This window comes from Bos mutus, chromosome 6 (genome assembly GCF_027580195.1).
Source record: "Bos mutus isolate GX-2022 chromosome 6, NWIPB_WYAK_1.1, whole genome shotgun sequence".
NCBI classification, from domain to species: Eukaryota; Metazoa; Chordata; class Mammalia; order Artiodactyla; family Bovidae; genus Bos; species Bos mutus.
In genome coordinates, this window is record NC_091622.1 from 60,918,991 (window position 1) to 60,937,703 (window position 18,713).

General features: G+C 39.1%; 1 protein-coding gene across 1 annotated transcript in view; it reads left to right on the forward strand.

The window, feature by feature from the left end:
* Nucleotides 1–9,751, forward strand: part of SLC30A9 (solute carrier family 30 member 9) — an 88,182-nt gene extending 78,431 nt beyond the window's left edge. The window contains exon 18 of the mRNA XM_070372336.1: nt 6,602–9,751. Within this exon, the coding sequence (XP_070228437.1) occupies nt 6,602–6,646 (45 nt within the window). The 3' untranslated portion in view covers nt 6,647–9,751. The remainder of the gene's footprint in view (nt 1–6,601) is intronic.
* Nucleotides 9,752–18,713: the final 8,962 nt, after the last annotated feature.

Below are 18,713 nucleotides of genomic sequence, written 5' to 3' on the forward strand. Positions count from 1 at the left end.
AAACCTGGCAATTGGTAACCTCTTAAAGCTTAGTTGTGATGCGAAATATGAAACCATTCAATGAACTTTTCATACAGTGTTTGAAGTTAGAGGGCATAGTCCAGGAGACCATCTTCATTTGTGATACCAGTTGCAAAGTTCAAGGAGTTTCTAAGACTATCCTCAGGTTTGATAATTCACTAGGAGGACTCACAGAACTCACTGAATGGTTTGTTACAGTGAAAGGATACAGATTAAAGCTAGTCAAAGAAAGAGGTGTATAGAGCAGAGTTCTGAACCTGGAGTTTCTCTGTCCTCTCCCCGGGGAGTCATGGACAGTGTTACATTCATGGTAATGATGTGTGACAATTTGCATGGAGTGCTGCCAACCAGAGAAGCTCAGCTGAGCTTTGGTATCCAGGAGTTTTCTCGGGGCTCTGTAGTTGACTGCTTGAGTAGCCTATCTCTCATCTCCAGCCCCTCTAAGGAAGAGCTGACACCTCTAGTCTCCACCCCTTTCTGGAGATACAGCAGCCACCATGTGGCCAAAGATAAAAACATAATTATCAGGCAGGATTTCCAAGGGCCTGAAGATTATCTCCCAGTAGCCAAGAGCAACTGTCAGAACTCTCTTTGGGTACAATAAGTTCTGTCCTATACATTATTATATTAAAATCTGTTAGCCTGTCTTTGTTCTCTGTCTGATGGGATCTTTTAACCCATGCATAATTCTTTAGCATTATGAATTGGTCATTTGGAAAATACTGGCTCATTGAATTTATGCACATCATTCAAATGTTGATACATTTCTAAATATTGGGAAACTGTCAGACTCATCATGGTGGATATGAGTTTTTCAGCATCCTAATTTTGACCTGAAAGCTTGCATTTTATTATTAGCAACAAAATACTATTAGTTGTTTTTCTTGAAGTAGACTCATTTTGTTTATTTCCCAAGAGGGTGCCTACCAAATAACCAGATTTTAATAACCATGGTTTGTTAGTTATTTTTTCAAGTAAAAATGGTGTTCAGATAAAAAGCATCTGATTGAGCTCGTAATTCAAGCAGTCATGGGGGTTCCTTTCCTTGTGACATCAGACTTCTGTGTGGCACTAGAGGGCTTTATACATATTTCCCATTTTATCACAAAACATTTTTTAAAAATTGTATTCACAATTTCAGTTTAATAAATTAGTACTTTTTACTGCTTCATGAAGGACATTTCAGAGTGAAACTGGCTTAAAAAAAAACCAATGGAGTGGCAGTAAAGAAGCAAAATGAATGTCAGTATAGTTTGGTGTAAGTTGTCTTGAGTTGTATGAAGGTCCCAGCAGTTTTATCCACCATTGCTTTTATGCCATTGGAGGAAATGTCAGCATAATACAAAAGGCAAAAAGCGTCTTATGTAATTAGGAAAATAGTTTGACCTCGGAGTCACCCCTGAAAATATCTCCATAACCCAGTAATCCTTGGACCAAACTTTGAAAACCATTGTTCTTAATAAAATGTGAGATGATTCTTTTTATGCTGGGTAATTGGTGAATGAATATATGTTACATTTCCATTCTATCTGCTTTTATGTCCCTGGCAAGGAAAATAATGGATTTTTAAAACTAATTTTTAATTTTGGCTTTACTCTTATTGGAAACAGTACATCACAGTATGGACTGGAGAATACTTAACAAGTTGGCCATTCTTAAGTGTATTTATTCTTATCATAATCATATAAGCTTATTATTTTTAAGCTTATTTTGCTTTAATTGGGACATCCCAGGTGGCTCAGTGGTAAAGAATCCACCTGCCAGTGCAGGAGATGCAGTTTTAATCCCTGTATCAGGAGATCCCTTGGAGTAGGAAATGACAACCTGCTCCAGTATTCTTGCCTGGAAAATTCCATGGACGGAGGACCCTGATGGGCTGTAGTCCATGGGGTCACAAAGAGTTGGATGCAACTGACGGTGCACGTGATTTAATTAGAAGCCATTAAATCATTAATTATAGTCTTTGCAGCCAAAGATGGAGAAGCTCTATACAGTCAGCAGAAACAAGACCGGGAGCTGACTGTGGCTCAGATCATGAACTCCTTATTGCCAAATTCAGACTTAAATTGATGAAAGTAGGGAAAACCACTAGACTATTTGGGTATGACCTAAATAAAATCCCTTACAGTGGAAGTGACAAATAGATTCAAGGGATTAGATCTGATAGATAGAGTGCCTGAAGAACTATGGATGGAGGTTCATGACATTGTACAGGAGGCAGTGATCAAGACCATCCCCAAGAAAAAGAAATGGAAGAAGGCAAAATGGCCGTCTGAGAAGGCTTTCCAAATAGCTGAGAAAAGAAGAGAAGCTAAAGGCAAAGCAGAAAAGGAAAGATACACCCATCTGAATGCAGAGTTCCAAAGAATAGCAAGGAGCAATAAGAAAGCCTTCCTCAGTGATCAATGCAAAAAAATAGAGGGAAACAAGAGAATGGGAAAGACTAGAGATCTCTTCAAGAAAATTAAGAGATACCAAGGGAACTTTTCATGCAAAGATGGGCTCAGTAAAGGACAGAAATGGTATGGACCTAACAGAAGCAGAAGATATTAAGAAGAGGTGGCAAGAATACACAGAAGAACTATACAAAAAAGATCTTCACGGCCCAGATAATCACGATGGTGTGATCACTCACCTAGAGCCAGACATCCTGGAATGCAAAGTTAAGTGGGCCTTAGGAAGTATCACTATGAACAAAGCTAGTGGAGGTGATGGAATTCCAGTTGAGCTATTTCAAACTGTCAGAGATGGTGCTGTGAAAGTGCTGCACTCCATATGTCAGCAAATTTGGAAAACTCAGCAGTGGCCACAGGACTGGAAAAGGTCCGTTTTCATTCCAATCCCAAAGAAAGGCAATGCCAAAGAATGCTCAAAGTACTGCACGATTGCACTCATCTCACATGCCAGCAAAGTAATGCTTAAAATTCTCCAAGCCAATCTTCAACAGTACGTGAATGATGAACTTCCAGATGTTCAAGCTGGATTTAGAAAAGGCAGAGAAACCAGAGATCAAATTGCCAACATCTGTTGGATCATGGAAAAAGCAAGAGAGTTCCAGAAAAACATCTACTTTTGCTTTATTGACTACACCAAAGCCTTTGTGTGGATCACAACAAATTGTGGAAAATTCTGAAAGATACAGGAATACCAGACCACCTGACCTGCCTCCTTAGAAATCTGTATGCAGGTCAGGAACCAGCAGTTACAACTGGACATGGAACAACAGACTAATTCCAAATCAGGAAAGGAGTATGTCAAGGCTGTATATTATTACCCTGCTTATTTAACTTATATGCAGAGTACATCATGCAAAATGCAGGACTGGATGAAGCACAAGCTGGTATTAAGATTGCCAGGAGAAATATCTATAACCTCAGGTATGCAGATGCTGCTGCTGCTAAGTTGCTTCAGTTGTGTCCGACTCTGTGCGACCCTGTAGATGGCAGCCCACCAGGCTCCACCGTCCTTGGGATTCTCCAGGCAAGAACACTGGAGTGGGTTGCCATTTCCTTCTCCAATGCATGAAAGTGAAAAGTGAAAGGGAAGTCACTCAGTTGTGTCCGACTCTTCTCGACCCCAGGGACTGCAGTCCACCAGCCTCCTCCGTCCATGGGATTTTCCAGGCAAGAGTACTGGAGTGGGGTGCCATTGCCTTCTCTGATATGCAGATGACACCACCCTTATGGCAGAAAGTGAAGAAGAACTAGAGAGCCTCTTGATGAAAGTGAAAGAGGAGAGTCAAAAAGTTGGCTTGAAACTCAACATCAGAAAACTAAGATCATGGCATCTGGTCCCATCACTTCATGGCAAATAGATGGGGAAACAGTGATAGACTTTATTTTTTTGGCTTCTAAATCACTGCAGATGGTGACTACAGCCATGAAATTAAAAGACCGTTGTTTCTTGGAGGAAAAACTATGACCAACCTAGATAGCATATTAAAAAGCAGAGACATTACTTTGCTGACAAAGGTCTGTGTAGTCAAAGCTATGGTTTTTTCAGTAGTCATGTATGGATGTGAAAGTTGGACTGTAGAGAAATCTGAGTGCTGAAGAATTGATGCTTTTGAACTGTGGTGTTGGAGAAGACTCTTGAGAGTCCCTTGGACTGCAAGGAGATCAAACCATTCAATCCTGAAGGAAATCAGTCCTGATTATTCTTTGGAAGGACTGATGCTGAAGCTGAAACTCTAATACTTTGGTCACCTGATGCGAAGAACTGACTCATTTGAAAAGACCCTGATGCTGGGGAAGATTGAAGGCAGGAGGAGAGGGGGACAACAGAGGATAAGATGGTTGGATGGCATCACCAGCTCGATGGACATGAGTTTGAGCAAGCTCTGGGAATTGGTGATGAACAAGGAAGCCTGGCATGCTGCAGTCCATGGGGTCTTAAAGAGTTGGACACTCTGAGCGACTGAACCGAACTGAAATCATTAGTAGACTGAATTATCTCATGTTTTTGAGTTATGTAAGTCTTTCAAACCAAGATGCCACATTTTGCCTACACTTTTAGGTGCAGATATCCCTGACTAATGTGGTTGTAGTGGTTTAGTCCCTTAAATTGTGTCCAACTCTTGCCAACCCATGGACTGCAGCCTCCTAGGCTCCTTTGTGCATGAGATTCTCCAGGCAAGAATACTGGAGTGGGTTGCCATTTCCTTCTCCAGGGGATCTTCCCAACCCAGAAACCAAACCCAGGTCTCCTGCAGTGCAGGCAGATTCTTTACAGACTGAGCTATGAGGGAAGCATAGCTACTAAGGTGGTCATCAGTTCAGTTCAGTCGCTCAGTCGTGTCCGACTGCTTGTGACACCATGAACAGCAACATGCCCGGCCTCCCTGTCCATCATCAACTCTTGGAGTTTACTCAGACTCTTGTCTATTGAGTTGGTGGTGCCATCCAACCGTCTCATCCTCTGTTGTCCCCTTCTCCTCCTGTAGGAGGAGAGGAGGAGAAGGTGGTCATAAGGTACAATTAATCTCAAGTCAAAGGAAAAGTTCTTGCGTTACGTATCATATCCATAGTGGGAAAATCCTCCCAAATCTTAACTTGCTCTGTAGTAGCATAACGTTATAATGTCTGCTTACTTAACGTGTGTTTCCTCACTAAAGATAAGTTCTTTCCAGTCAAGTGCTGTTTGTTTCTTGTTCATTGTTGTATACTTCAGTGCTTGCTACAGTCTAGGCCTATAATAATTTTTGTTGTTGAAATTTCTTTAGATTTTTCTACAGTCTGACTTCTGCTTATCTTTCCAGCCTTATCACTAACCCACCCTTTTGCAGTTTCTGTGCTGATCACACTGTGTTGCCAGTGCAGAGTTCGCAGGCTGTCTGACTTTGCTCATGTTTCTTCTGTCTAGACCCTTTTCCTCATCTGTCTGGAAAACTCACTGTATTCAAACCTTGGTTAGATATTATATCCTCAGTGAATTCTTTCTGGATCTCGTGAACGAAAGTAATAGATCTCATGTTATTATAACCAGAATCATTATTTAGTACATAAAAATAGTTAGGAGCTTTGGGGTCTGGAGTCAGGCCTGGAATCGGTCTTGCCTCCATCACTTACTAGCTGTGTGACTTTGGATGGTTAGTTAATTTCTTTAACCTTCAGTTTTCCCATATGTAAAATGGAAATAATTGGTTATTATGACAGTTTTAAAGTGCATACTATTCCATGAAGCCTCTTACACAGTGTTTGACACAAGAGTAACTGCTCATTAAAGGTTAACTGATTATTATTATTAGTTATAATGCTTTAACTCATAAAGGTTATTCATATACTTGCCTCTGAGTAAACTAAGTCCCTCAGGGTTAGAAGCAGAGTCTTATTTAATAACCATAGCTCTACTTTCTAGAACAGTCTTAGATCAAGACTATATGGACCGTTACTGGAATATGTAAAATAAGTTAATATCAGCTTAATTCTGATTATTATTGTTCTGCAGTGATTTTCACCACAAATGAGTATTTGCACTGCTTTGCAATACTTTGCATGTACTAGATTCTTAATTCATTATTGTGTTAATGAACATATGGACAAAACTCAGGGAGGTTGGACTACTTACTGTTACTGTTTATAGTGTATAATTGGTCATTATCTATTGATCTTGTGTTTTTCCCTATGTAAATATTTCTCTTGATACTATGCTACAGCGAAATAGTTTGATCAAAAGTTTTCATTGGCTTTAGGGAGCAAAAGAAATAAAAAGAGCGACTCTCCTGGCAGTCCAGTGGTTCAGACTCTGAGCTTCCAATGCTGGAGGCACATGGGTATGATCCCTGGTTGGGGAACTAAGATCCCACATGCCATATGGTGGATCTACGTAAATAAAGTAAAGTTGATAAAAAGGAACGGGGAGGGATGTGGGAGGGGGGTTCAGGATGGGGAACACGTGTACGCCCGTGGCGGATTCATGTTGGTGTGTGGCAGAACTGATACAGTATTGTAAAGTAATTAGCCTCCAATTAAAATAAATAAATTTAAATTTAAAAATAAATAAAATTTTTAAAAAAGGAATAAAGGAAATAGAAGATTGTCTTTTGCTATTAATAACGTAACGGTGATTTTTTTCCTTCCAGAAACGAAATCCTGAAGTTCGACATGTAGATTTAGAGATATTATAAACTTGATGGGATGAATCACCTTGGAGGGAGCCTTGGAACCAAGTTTGCCAAGACTACTTTCCCACCCTGAGGGAGTCAATGCCATTCAGAAGCCGTTTATTTGAAGATGGAGGAAGTATTTATATGAAAAGGGCAATTCAACAGTCCATAGAACTAAAACAGCTTCTTCTAAGAGACCTATTACAAGTTGAATCAATTTGGAAATCATGTTTTTATGTTTCAATGGAAACGTTTTAGTTACTTAAATTGTTCATAATTTCTTACTTTAGCCTGTCAGTGTGTATTGTACCTGCAATCATGTTTCCTTCCTTCACATGGGTAAAAATAAGCAGCATCCGTAAGATTATGATTTTTTTTTTGTGGCCAGTGAAGATTTCACTCCATCAAAACCTGTCAATCTTGAACATTCTGGCTAAATCTTGTATTCTGGTTTTTGAAACAGTCACTCCATTTTCAAAGTCTGTCTTTCCTTACAGAATGTAGAAATTATTTTGACATAGGTTGTCAAACCTGAGCACTAAGAGGAACACTGTCGTAATAACTTGGTTATCCATAAATGTTCATTCCAATAGGACTCTGTTACTGAATTGAAGGAAGATAACTTCAGTACACTCTTTTAGGTCATGCTAGTTGCCATTTTGTAAAATTTCTTTTCTCTCCTTTGTTTTTTTCCTTATTTAGTTTAATTTTTCTAATGGTAGGAAATATAAAATAACCCTAGATGTTTCCATGGGCCAGTGTGATGACTGGTTTTTAGTTTTTGTTTTTTTTAACTGGCTCCAATGCTGCCATGTGTATTTACTAGGAGATAATGCATTTATAAGTATTTTAACATTCTGTAAAGTGGACTAGAAATATTTATAATTTTACAGACACCACAGCATTTTATTTTTAATTTATTTTAAAAGAGGCACTACTTATGTAAATCTGAACTGTGTGATATTTCTTGCTTTAAGAGATAGAGACATAAACCTCTTATACAAAAACTTGTGACCATGACTTTGTTTAATATCATAGTCAATAGTGTAACATGAGTTTCTTGCAGTTACAAATGGGCATTTAGCATAAAGTATGATTATAAATTATGTAAGTAGCTTTCTGATGATCATAAAGTATCCAGGTGAAAAAACATAATTCAGTAATTAAAAACTGAGTGCAAAACTACAGCTGTGTCTCTCCATTCATCAAACCAGTTCACACGCACTTTAAGTTGTTCAGGTACCGGTGAGCGTTGTCCACGCAAGAGGGATAGCTGGTGAATAATCTCTTTGCTGGATAAGGGGGTGTTTAAGGACCTAGGTCAGTGTCTATAAACTTATTTAGATTGAAGTTTACCAATTATAGCAAATTGTAATGCCAGAAACAAAAAATAAACATTTGATTAAAGGGTTTGTAGTGGTAATTTTTTGACCCAGAATTGTCATTTACTGGAAAATTGTGAAAATCTAGTTTTCTGTACATTTTTTACCATTACAATTGTAGCATTTTGCATGCTGTATATTTTAAGAAAAATAACATTCCAATTTTATTTTTTAAGATATTAAACTCTTTTATACATATACCTGTATACACCCACAATTTGTTCTTACAGTTTCAAATTCTTCACCCTTTTTAAGAAACTTTTTTTACCCATTATAATTCACTCTATATTTTCTATGTCTTCCTCCCTCCCCTTTCCCACCTGCCGTTTTGTTATTCCATGTCAATGCCATATGGAAAGGTACCAAATTATATCCAGTTTCCTCCTAGTAAAATTACTCGGAAAAATATCACATAGCTAGACAAGAATATTAACTTATTAAAAAAAATCTCAAGTTGATGTGCAATAGTTATTCCAAGTGGTAGATTTTGTTTAAAGGACTCCCTGAAAGAAGCCAATTCCTGATACTTCTTTGACTTTTCTAATCTGATTTTGATTGAAGTAATACCTAATTGAAGGTTATGTTTCTGTCCTTTCTTCTTGGTCTTGTCCTGCACTGATACTTTAAGTGAAATCTGACATAAAGAAGTACAGCCTGTCTAGGAATTTAATGTATAACAACACTGGTCCTTTTTTTGTTTTGTTTTGTTTTTTTTCTTTTAAATGAGAGTCAAATTTGAATTTTGAAATCAGGGAATTTGATCCCCTTTCTTTAAAAATAAGATGATATCTAATGTTGGACAGAGAAGAGGTCAGTTAAGGCCACTACTTCTCTTTGTATTAAGCTGAAATCTGGAAAGTAGCAAAGGTGAAATGTACTTGTTAGTAACAGGCCCCAGACTATGGAAGGTGGCATGTCTCTCAGACCACAGCAGAGGATGAGGAGTAGAGATCTGTTTTTAAGTGGACTATGTTAGTGTCCACTTATTATGTTAGTAATATTCAGTTCCAAAGAGGGAGATTCCTGAACATATACTTAGGAAACTGTAAGATAGATTGGAAAACCTTCAAGTTTTTTAAAAAATAAACTGCATACATCCTCCTACACACCAAATAAACCAGAACAACAAAATGGCATTAGATTTGAATTTTGGGTATATGACTTCAGTGTGTTACCTTAATTATCCTGTACTTTGGGTAATGCTTTTTGGTAAAGTTATACCATCTAAAGGAAATGGCTTAAGTTTTAAATCTGATAACTTTTTGAGAATGCTGGAAACTACAGAAAATTGCACAGGCATTTGGAATTTATACTATTTTTCTTAGATTGCATTTGTCAAACTTTGGCATTTCTTTTAAATGTGATGACCCCCAATTTGCCAAACTGTCAGAAGTCACTGAAGCAAAGAATTGAAGGTAAAATGTTGATTCAAAGATTGTCCCCCCTAAATCCCTCATCTTTGTCTCTGAAATGGAACTTTGGAAAGCATTTATATAGAAGATTGGTCTGGCAGCCTTTATATTTGCATTTAAGTTTACTAGCATCTCTAGACTTGGTTTTATGGAAAAGAGAAAATTTTTGTTTCTATTACATTGTATTTCATCTGTCTGATCTCTGTGGCAGGTTAGATTTCCCTGGTCCCTCAGGATGCATTCTTCCTTAATAAATGTTGTATGTAAATAAGAATGTTTTACTTCTTAGTTTGGGATTTTTCCCCCCTGATAAATAAATGTTTGTTAAATACTTCTTGTGCTAACCTTAAATATCATACCTTTGTTTCCAAACAATTTATTATTTCTTGAGCATGGTTGTTAATTTGTGGGTGTCCTCAGTTTTACAAAACTAAGATATAAAAACCCTTAATTGTTTTATAATCCATTTTCCGTATAAAGAGAACTATTATTAATATACTGTTAGAATATCATGTACGTGGTAAGGTGAAAATTAAAACATATATATTTCTTAGTGACACATACTGTATCACTACATTTTAACAAAATAAGATTATTGGAACATGTTAGTTGGTTTATGTCTTTTGAGATATACCTATATAGTATATTTAGGGGGAAAAAAGTACAAAAATTAAAACAACAAAAGATTGAGCCTAGAGCCAGCCTGCAGTGTGATCCAGGTTGAATTCTGTACTAATCCTGCAGGAAGCCCAACTGTGTTTCCTTTTTCACAAGAAACTGAGCCATATTAGTTATTCAAAGTAATTTGGTATTTTGAGAGGGCATATCTCCCTCCAAATCAAAACATATTGAAAATAAAAGCAATACAGTTTAGAATTTGTGAAGCAAAATACAAAATATGTGTGTGTCTTTAAGAGCTCGTAGAAGTTTTAAAATAGACAAAAGTTTAAAAAAAAAAAAATCTGTTGTATAATACGGCTATCAACAGGATAATTTGAGCTGTTTATGCCAAGTGCCATTTTTTATGTACATGCATCCCTCAGAGAGATTGCAGGTTCTGTCCCAGACCACTGCAATAAAGCAAACACTAAAGCAAGTCATACATTTTTTGGCTTCCCGTGGCATATAAGTTATGTTGGACTTCCCTGGTGGTTCAGTGGCTGACTCCGTGCTCCCAGTGCAGGGGCCTGCGTTTGATTCCTGTTCAGGGAGCTAGATCCCACATGCCACAGCTTAAGAGTCTGCATGCTGCAACTAAAGTTCCCCAATGCCGCAGCTAAAAAAAATTAAAAATTAAAAAAAAATTTTTTTTTAATTAAGAAAGGATTGCACATGCCCAAAATGAAGACCCAGCACAGCCAAAGAAATGTTTAGAAAGTTCTGTTTACACTGTAGTCTATTTAGTGTGCACTAGAATTATGCCTAACAGCACGATGTAAATACCTTAATTTAAAAGTACTTTATTGCCAAAAAATGCTAACCATCCTCTGGGCCTTTTGAGAGGCCTCATGCTGATGGAGAGTCTTGTCTTCATGTTGATGGCTGCTGACTGACCAGGGTAGTGGCAGTTGCTGAAGATTGGGAGTTGCTGTGGCAATTTCTTAAGATAATGGTTTCCTTACATCATTGGACTTGCTTTCTTGAACAGTTTCTATGTCATTTGATAGCATTTTACCCACAGTAGAACTTTGTAGATTCTCCTCCAATTTTCTATACAGTAGAAAATTGAAGTTAATCTTCCCAAACCCTGCCCTGCTTTATCAATTAAATTTATATTATATTTTCAGTACTTTGTTGTCATTTCAATATTCTTCACAGCATCTTCACCAGGAGTCAGTCCACCCCAAGAAACCACTTTCTTTGCTCATTCATAAAAAGCAATTCCTCATCTATTACAGTTTTATCATGAGATTGAAGTAATTCAGTCACATCTTTAGGCACCACTTCAAATTCCAGTTTCCTTGCTGTTTACACCGCATCTGCAGTTACTCCCTCCACTGAAGTTCTTGAACGCCTCAAAGTTATGAGGGTTGGAAGCAATATCTTCCAACCTGCTGTTAATGTTGATAATTTGTCCTCTTTTTGTGAACCACTTCTGTTCTTAATAACATCTACAATGGTGAATCCTTTCCAGGTTTTCAATCGACTTTACCCAGATCCATCAGAGGAATCACTACAGCTTTATGAAATATATTTCTTAAATAATTAGATTTGAAAGTCTTGGTCCATGGGCTGCAGAATGGATATTGTGTTAGCAAGCATGAAAATAGTAGTTTTGTGGTACATCTCCATCAGAGCTCTGGGGTGATCAGGTACATTGTCAATAATGGAGAAGCTCCATACAGTCAGCAAAAACAAGTCCTGTATCTGACTGTGGCTCAGATCATGAGCTCATTGCAATATTCAGACTGAAATTGAAGAAAGTAGGGAAAACTACTAGGCCATTTAGGTATGACCTAAATCAAATCCCTTAACGATTATACAGTGGACGTTACAAATAGATTTAAGAGATAAGATCTGATAGAGTGCCTGAAGAACTATGGACGGAGGTTCGTAACATTGTACAGGAGGAGGTAACCAAAATCATCCCAAAGAAAAAGAAATGCAAGAAGGCAAAATGGTTGTCTGAGGAGGCCTTACAAATAGCTGAGAGAAGAGAAGTGAAAGGGAAAGGTATGTAGTGTTCCAAAGAGAGAGAAGAAAGCCTTCTTAAGTGAACAGTGCAAAGAAATAGAGGAAAACAATAGGCAAGACCAGAGGTCTTAAAATTAGAGATACCAAGGAAACACTTCATGTAAAGATGGGCTCGATAAAGGACAGAAACTGTAAGAGCCTAACAAGCAGAAGAAATTAAGATGAGGTGGCAAAAATATACAGAACTGTATAAAAAAGATCTTACTGACCCAGATAACCACAATGGTGTGATCACTTACCAAGATCCAGACATTCTGGAGTGTGAAGTGAGGTGGGCCTCAGGAAGTATTACTTCGAACAAAGCTAATGGAGGTGATGGAATTCAACTGAGCTATTTCAAATCCTAAAAACAATACTGTTAAAATGCTGTGTTCAACATGCCATCAAATTTGGAAAACTCAGCAGTGGCCACAGGACTGGAAAAAGTCAGTTTTCATTCCATTCGCAAAGAAATGCAATGCCAAAGAATGCTCAAAACTACTGCACAATTGTGCTCATTTCATATGCTAGAAAAGTAATGGTCAAAATCCTTCAAACTAGGCGTCAGCAATACATGAACTGAGAACTTCCAGATATAAAAGCTGGATTTAGAAAAGGCGGAGGAACCAGAGATCAAATTGCCAACATCCATTGGATCATAGAACAAGAGCAGTATTTTGAAAGGGAATTTTTTTTTTTTGAGCTGTGTGTGACAACAGCAGATACGTTGTCTTCTGAAGGCTTTGCTCTTCCACTCATAGAGCACAGGTAGAGTAAATTGAGCCTAACTTTTAAGGGCCCTAGGATTTGGGGAATGGTAAAAGAGCATTGGCTTCAAGTCATCAGCTGCCTTAGCTCCTAACAAAAGAATCAGTTTGTCCCTTTAAGCTTTGAAGCCAGGCATTGACTTCTCTTTAGCTATGAAAGTCCTAGAGGGCATCTTCCAATATAAGGCTTTGTCAACACTGAAAATCTGTTACATAGTGTAGCCACCTTCATTTATTATCTGAGCTAGATCTTCTAGATAACTTGTGGCAGCTTCTGCATTAGCACTTGCAGCTTCTCCATTACACTTGCTAATATAAAGTTCTGTATTAGCACTTTTATATTATGGAAATGGCTCCTTATCTTAAACTTCATGAACCAACCTTTGCTAGCTTCAAACTTTTCTTCTGCAGCTGCCTCATCTCTCCCAGCCTTCACAGAGTTGGAGAGAGTTAGGTAGGGCCTTGCATTGGATTAGGCTTAAGGAATGTTGTGGCTTGTTTGTCTTCCAGCCAGACTACTAAAACTCTCTCCATATAAGCAATAAGACTTTTGTTTTCTTATCATTCATCTGTTCATTGGAGTAGCACTTAAGATTTCCTTCAAGAACTTTTCCTTTGCATTCACAACCCGGCTAGTCGGTGCAGACTTTTGGCCAGTCTTGCTATGTTTGACAATGTATGAAATCTTCACAAAATGTCTGGATTTTTATCAATATGCTCTTATGTCTCCCATCATAGAAAATGAACTATAACAAACATCAATCACACACACTCATGAATTTCTAAGAACAAAAAAATCCTTCAACTACTTTCCCAATTTTCTGTTTCCCTTTACAGGAAAAAAGCTCAAAGGAGTCATTATATTTGCTGCTCTTCTTTTTTCCCATTTTCATTCTTTCTGCTAACCCCTTGCTAAACCTCCATACTACTAAATACGATGGTCAGTCTTAAGTGATCATTTGACTTGACCTACCCAGCAACATGTGATGCTGAATCTTTGACTTTCTGAACCCCACTCTCTTGAGTTCTCCTCCTACCTCAGTGGCCTCTTTTCCAGTCTCTTCTGCAAGTTATTCCTCACTTCCCTTACCTCCAACAATTGGCATGTCCCAGGGTTACATCTCTTCTCTGGCCACACTCATTCACTGGTGACTCAATTCTATGCCTTCAAAAACCACTGTTTATTGAAATCTGAATTTTATATCTTGAACCCTAGGTTCATACACCCAGTTGCCAGCTTGACTTTCCACTTGGGTAAATTAGGTGATTGGTCCTGATTATTCACTGCCTTTATGAAAGAACATTACACGTCCCTGTTGAATAATTATCCCATGGCCATAAGACCTACAGTACTTTCCATTAACATCAGGCTTTGTCATGCAACAGGCTTTGGCTAATATATTGTGAGCATGAGTGGTATATGCCATGTCTGAGCAGATTAGTTGATTTAAAGTGTTGTGTTAGTTGAGCAGATGTTTTAAGAGCTATTGCATGATTCTACCATAGCTGTTTTCCCTCTTTCTTGAGAATGGCATGTTCCAGATAGGGGCTGTTTTATTTTAATCTGGTTTCCTGAATAAAAAAGGCACATGGAACAGAAAGACAACCAACCCATAACCATTGCAATGTGAGCATTACTGAGATTTGGGAGATCACTAATATCTCAAATTCAACATATCAAAAAAGAAAACTCCCAGTTTCTTCGTCTCACCTTCAAAACAATTCTCTTGCAGTCTTTTCCTTCTCATTAAGTGACATCTTCATCCTTTCAGTTGCCCTAAACTTTGTCTTTATGCCTGGCTCCTCTTTATTTTTCATACAATGAACATTCAACCCCTTAGCAAGATGTACGGGCTCTAGCTCCAAAATATACTTAGAATCTAGTTCTCAGCATCTCAATTATCTTCATGTCAGCCATCATCATATCTTGCTTGAATTTTCAAAATAGACTCTTCAGTGATTTCCTCCTAATCCTAGCCCTCACATTGCTTCAACACAGCAGCTTGTGCTTTTTTGAAAAGGTATTAGATCATGTCACTTCTTGAAGCCCTCCCTGTAGTTTCTCATCTCATACAGACTAACAAAGTCTGTTCGGACGAAGCTTACAAGTCCTCCATGATGACTTTCTCCACCATCTCTCAGACCTCATTTTCTATTTTCTTCCCCCTGTTCCAGCTAGACTGGCCTCCTTTCTGCTTTTTATACATCCTACGGCTGTACATATGCTCTCCACCTAGGGCCTTTGTACTGCCTGAAATACTCTTTCCACCACATGCCTGCACAGTATGTTGCTTTGCTTCTTCAGATATCTGTTCAAAGGCCACCTTAACAGGGACTTCCCTGGTGGTGCATTGGCTAAGACTCTGTGCTCCCAGTGTAGGGGCCGGGGTTCAGTCCCTGGTCAGGGAACTAGATCCCACACGCCACAGCTTAGGGTTTGCCCACGCTGCAGCAAAGATCAAAGATTCCGCAAGTGGCAAGTAAGACCTGGTGCAGCCAAATAAATATATTAAAAAAAGCATAGATTAAAGGTGAGGCCTTTCCTCACCACCCTTTATAAAGTAGCAAACCCTCTCCATTTCTCTCCTCACACCTCTAATTTTTCCTTGTTTTATTTTTGACAATAGCATTTATTACCTGCATACTACAATTTTATTTTGTTTATTGTCTATCTCTACTAACATGTAACATCCATGAGAGCTGGATCTCCAGAAACTAGATTGGCATCTAGATTGGCATCGTAGGCATTCAATAAATATATGTTGACAAGTTAATATTTCATGTATGGTGCTATCTCTAGAGGTATAAAAATTAAAAAAAAAATAGACTCACAGTCTAGTTAAATGACCAACACAGCGCAGCTGCATGGCACTGCAGCAACTGTGAGGAGATCCCTACACCCCAGGGCAGAGAAGCTCCAGCAAGACGATAGGTGCTGGAGCAGTGGCTAGGCGGCACTGGAGCGACTTTGAGGAGATATCCCATGTCCAGGGGCAAAGGAGAAGCTCCACTAAGATAGTAGAAGGGGAAAGATTGTGTTTAGAATCAAACCCCATACCCGCCAGAAATTTTCAGAGGACTCAAATATACCTATGTGCATCAGGACCCAAAGACCCCACAGAGGCTGAGACAGAACTGTGTTTGGTATCTCCTGAGGAGGTACGGGTCATCAGTGGACAGCTGCGGGGGAAGGGGCTGTGGGTGCAGTAGACCTGGGTGTGGCACAAGTCCTCTTGGAGGAGGTCACCATTAACCCCATCACAGAGCCACCAGACCTTACACAGGACTGGGAAATGGACTCTTGGAGGGCACAAACAGAACCTTGTGCACACCAGGACCCAGGAGAAAGCAGCAGTGACCCCACAAACCACTGATCCAGACTTGCCTGTGAGTGTCCAGGAGTCTCTGGTGGAGGCATGGGTCAGTGGTGGCTTGCTGCAGGGTTGGGGGCACTGAGTGTAGGGTTGCCTGCATGGGACCTTTTGAAGGAGGTCACCATTATCTTCATTACCTCTACCATAGTTTGGCCTCAGATCAATTAACAGGGAGAGAACACAGCCCCACCCTTCAACAGAAAATTGGATTAAAGAGCATGGCCCCGCCCATCAGAACAAGACCCAGTTTCCCCCTCAGTCAGTCTCTCCCATCAGGAAGCTTCCATAAGCCTCTTATCCTTCTTCATCAGAGAGTGGACAGAATGAAAACCACAATCACACAAAACTAACCAGTCTGATTACATGGGCCACAGCCTTGTCTAACTCAATGAAACTATGAGCCATGCTGTGTAGGGCCACCCAAGACAGACGGGTCACGGTGAAGAGTTCTGACAAAACTGGAGAAGGGAATTGCAAACCACTTCAGTATTCTTGCCTTGAGAACCCCATGAACAGTATGAAAAGGCAAAAAGATAGGACACTGAAAGATGAACTCCCCAGGTCAGTAGATGCCAAATATGCTATTGGAGATCAGTGGAGAACTAACTCCAGAAAGAATGAAGGGATGGAGCCAAAGCAAAAACAACACTCAGACTGGCGATGGAAGTAAAGTCCAATGCTGTAAAGAGCAATATTGCATAGGAACCTGGAAGGTTATGTCCAAGAATCAAGGAAAATTGGAAGTGGCCCAACAGAAGATGGCAAGAGTGAACATTGACAACTTAGGAATCAGTGAATGAAAATGGACTGGAATGGGTGAATTTACCATTATATCTACTACTATGGGCAAGAATCCCTTAGAAGAAAAGCAGTAGCCATCATAGTCAACAAAAGAGTCCAAAATTCAGTACTTGGAAGCAATCTCAAAAATGACAGAATGATCTCTGTTCATTTCCAAGGCAAACCATTCAATATCATGGTAATCCAAGCCTATGCCCCAACCAGTAATGCTGAAGAGCTGAAGTTGAACAGTTCTATAAAGACCTACAAGAACTTCTAGAACTAACACCCCCAAAAGATGTCCTTTTCATTATAGGGGACTGAAAAGTAGGAAGTCAAGAAACACCTGGAGTAACAGGCAAATTTGGCCTTGGAGTACAGAATGAAGCAGGGCAAAGACTAAGAGTTTTGCCAAAAGAACACGCTGGTCATAGCAAACACCCTCTTCCAACAACACAAGAAAAGATTCTACACATGGACATCACCAGATGGTCAATATAGAAATCAGATTGATTATATTCTTGCAGCCAAAGATGGAGAAGCTCTATACAGTCAGCAAAAACAAGACTGGTAGCTGACTGTGGCTCAGATGATGAACTCCTTATTACCAAATTCAGATGTAAATTGAAGAAAGTAGGGAAAACCACTAGACCATTCAGGTATGACCTAAATCAAATCCCTTATGATTATACAGCAGAAGTGACAAATAGATTAAAGAGATTAGATCTGATAGAGTGCCTGAAGAACTATGGACAGAGGTTCATGACATTGCACAGAAGACAGGAAACAAGATCATCCCCAAGAAAATGAAATGCAAAAAGGCAAAATGGTTGTCTGAAGAGGTCTTACAAACAGTTATGAAAGAAGAGATGAGAAAAGCTAAGGAGAGAGGAAAGATATACCCATTTGAATGCAGAGTTCCAAAGAACAGCAAGGAGAGATAAGAGAGCCTTCCTCAGCGATCAATGCAAAGAAATAGAGGAAAACAAGAGAATGGGAAAGACTAGAGATCTCTTCAAGAAAATTAGAGATACCAAGGGAACTTTTCATGCAAAGATGGGCTCAATAAAGGACAAAAATGGTATGGACCTACCAGAAGCAGAAGATATTAAGAAGAGGTGGCAAGAATACACAGAAGAACTGTACAAAAAAGATCTTCACGGCCCAGATAATCACGATGGTGTGATCACTGACCTAGAGCCAGACATCCTGGAATGTGAAGTCAAGTGGGCCTTAGAAAGCATCACTACGAACAAAGCTAGTGGAGGTGATGGAATTCCAGTTGAGCTATTTCAAATCCTGACAGATGACGCTGTGAAAGTGCTGCACTCATTATGCCAGCAAATTTGGAAAACTCAGCAGTGGTCACAGGACTGGAAAAGGTCAGTTTTCATTCCAATCCCAAAGAAAGGCAATTCCAAAGAATACTCAAACTACTGCACAATTGCACTCATCTCACATGCTAGTAAAGTAATGCTCAAAATTCTCCAAGCCAGGCTTCAGCAATACGTGAACCATGAACTTGCAGATGTTCAAGCTGGTTTTAGAAAAGGCAGAGGAACTGGAGATCAAATTGCCAACATCTGCTGGATCATGGAAAAAGCAAGAGAGTTCCAGAAAAACATCTTTCTGCTTTATTGACTATGCCAAAGCCTTTGACTGTGTGGATCACAATAAACTGTGGAAAATTCTGAAAGAGA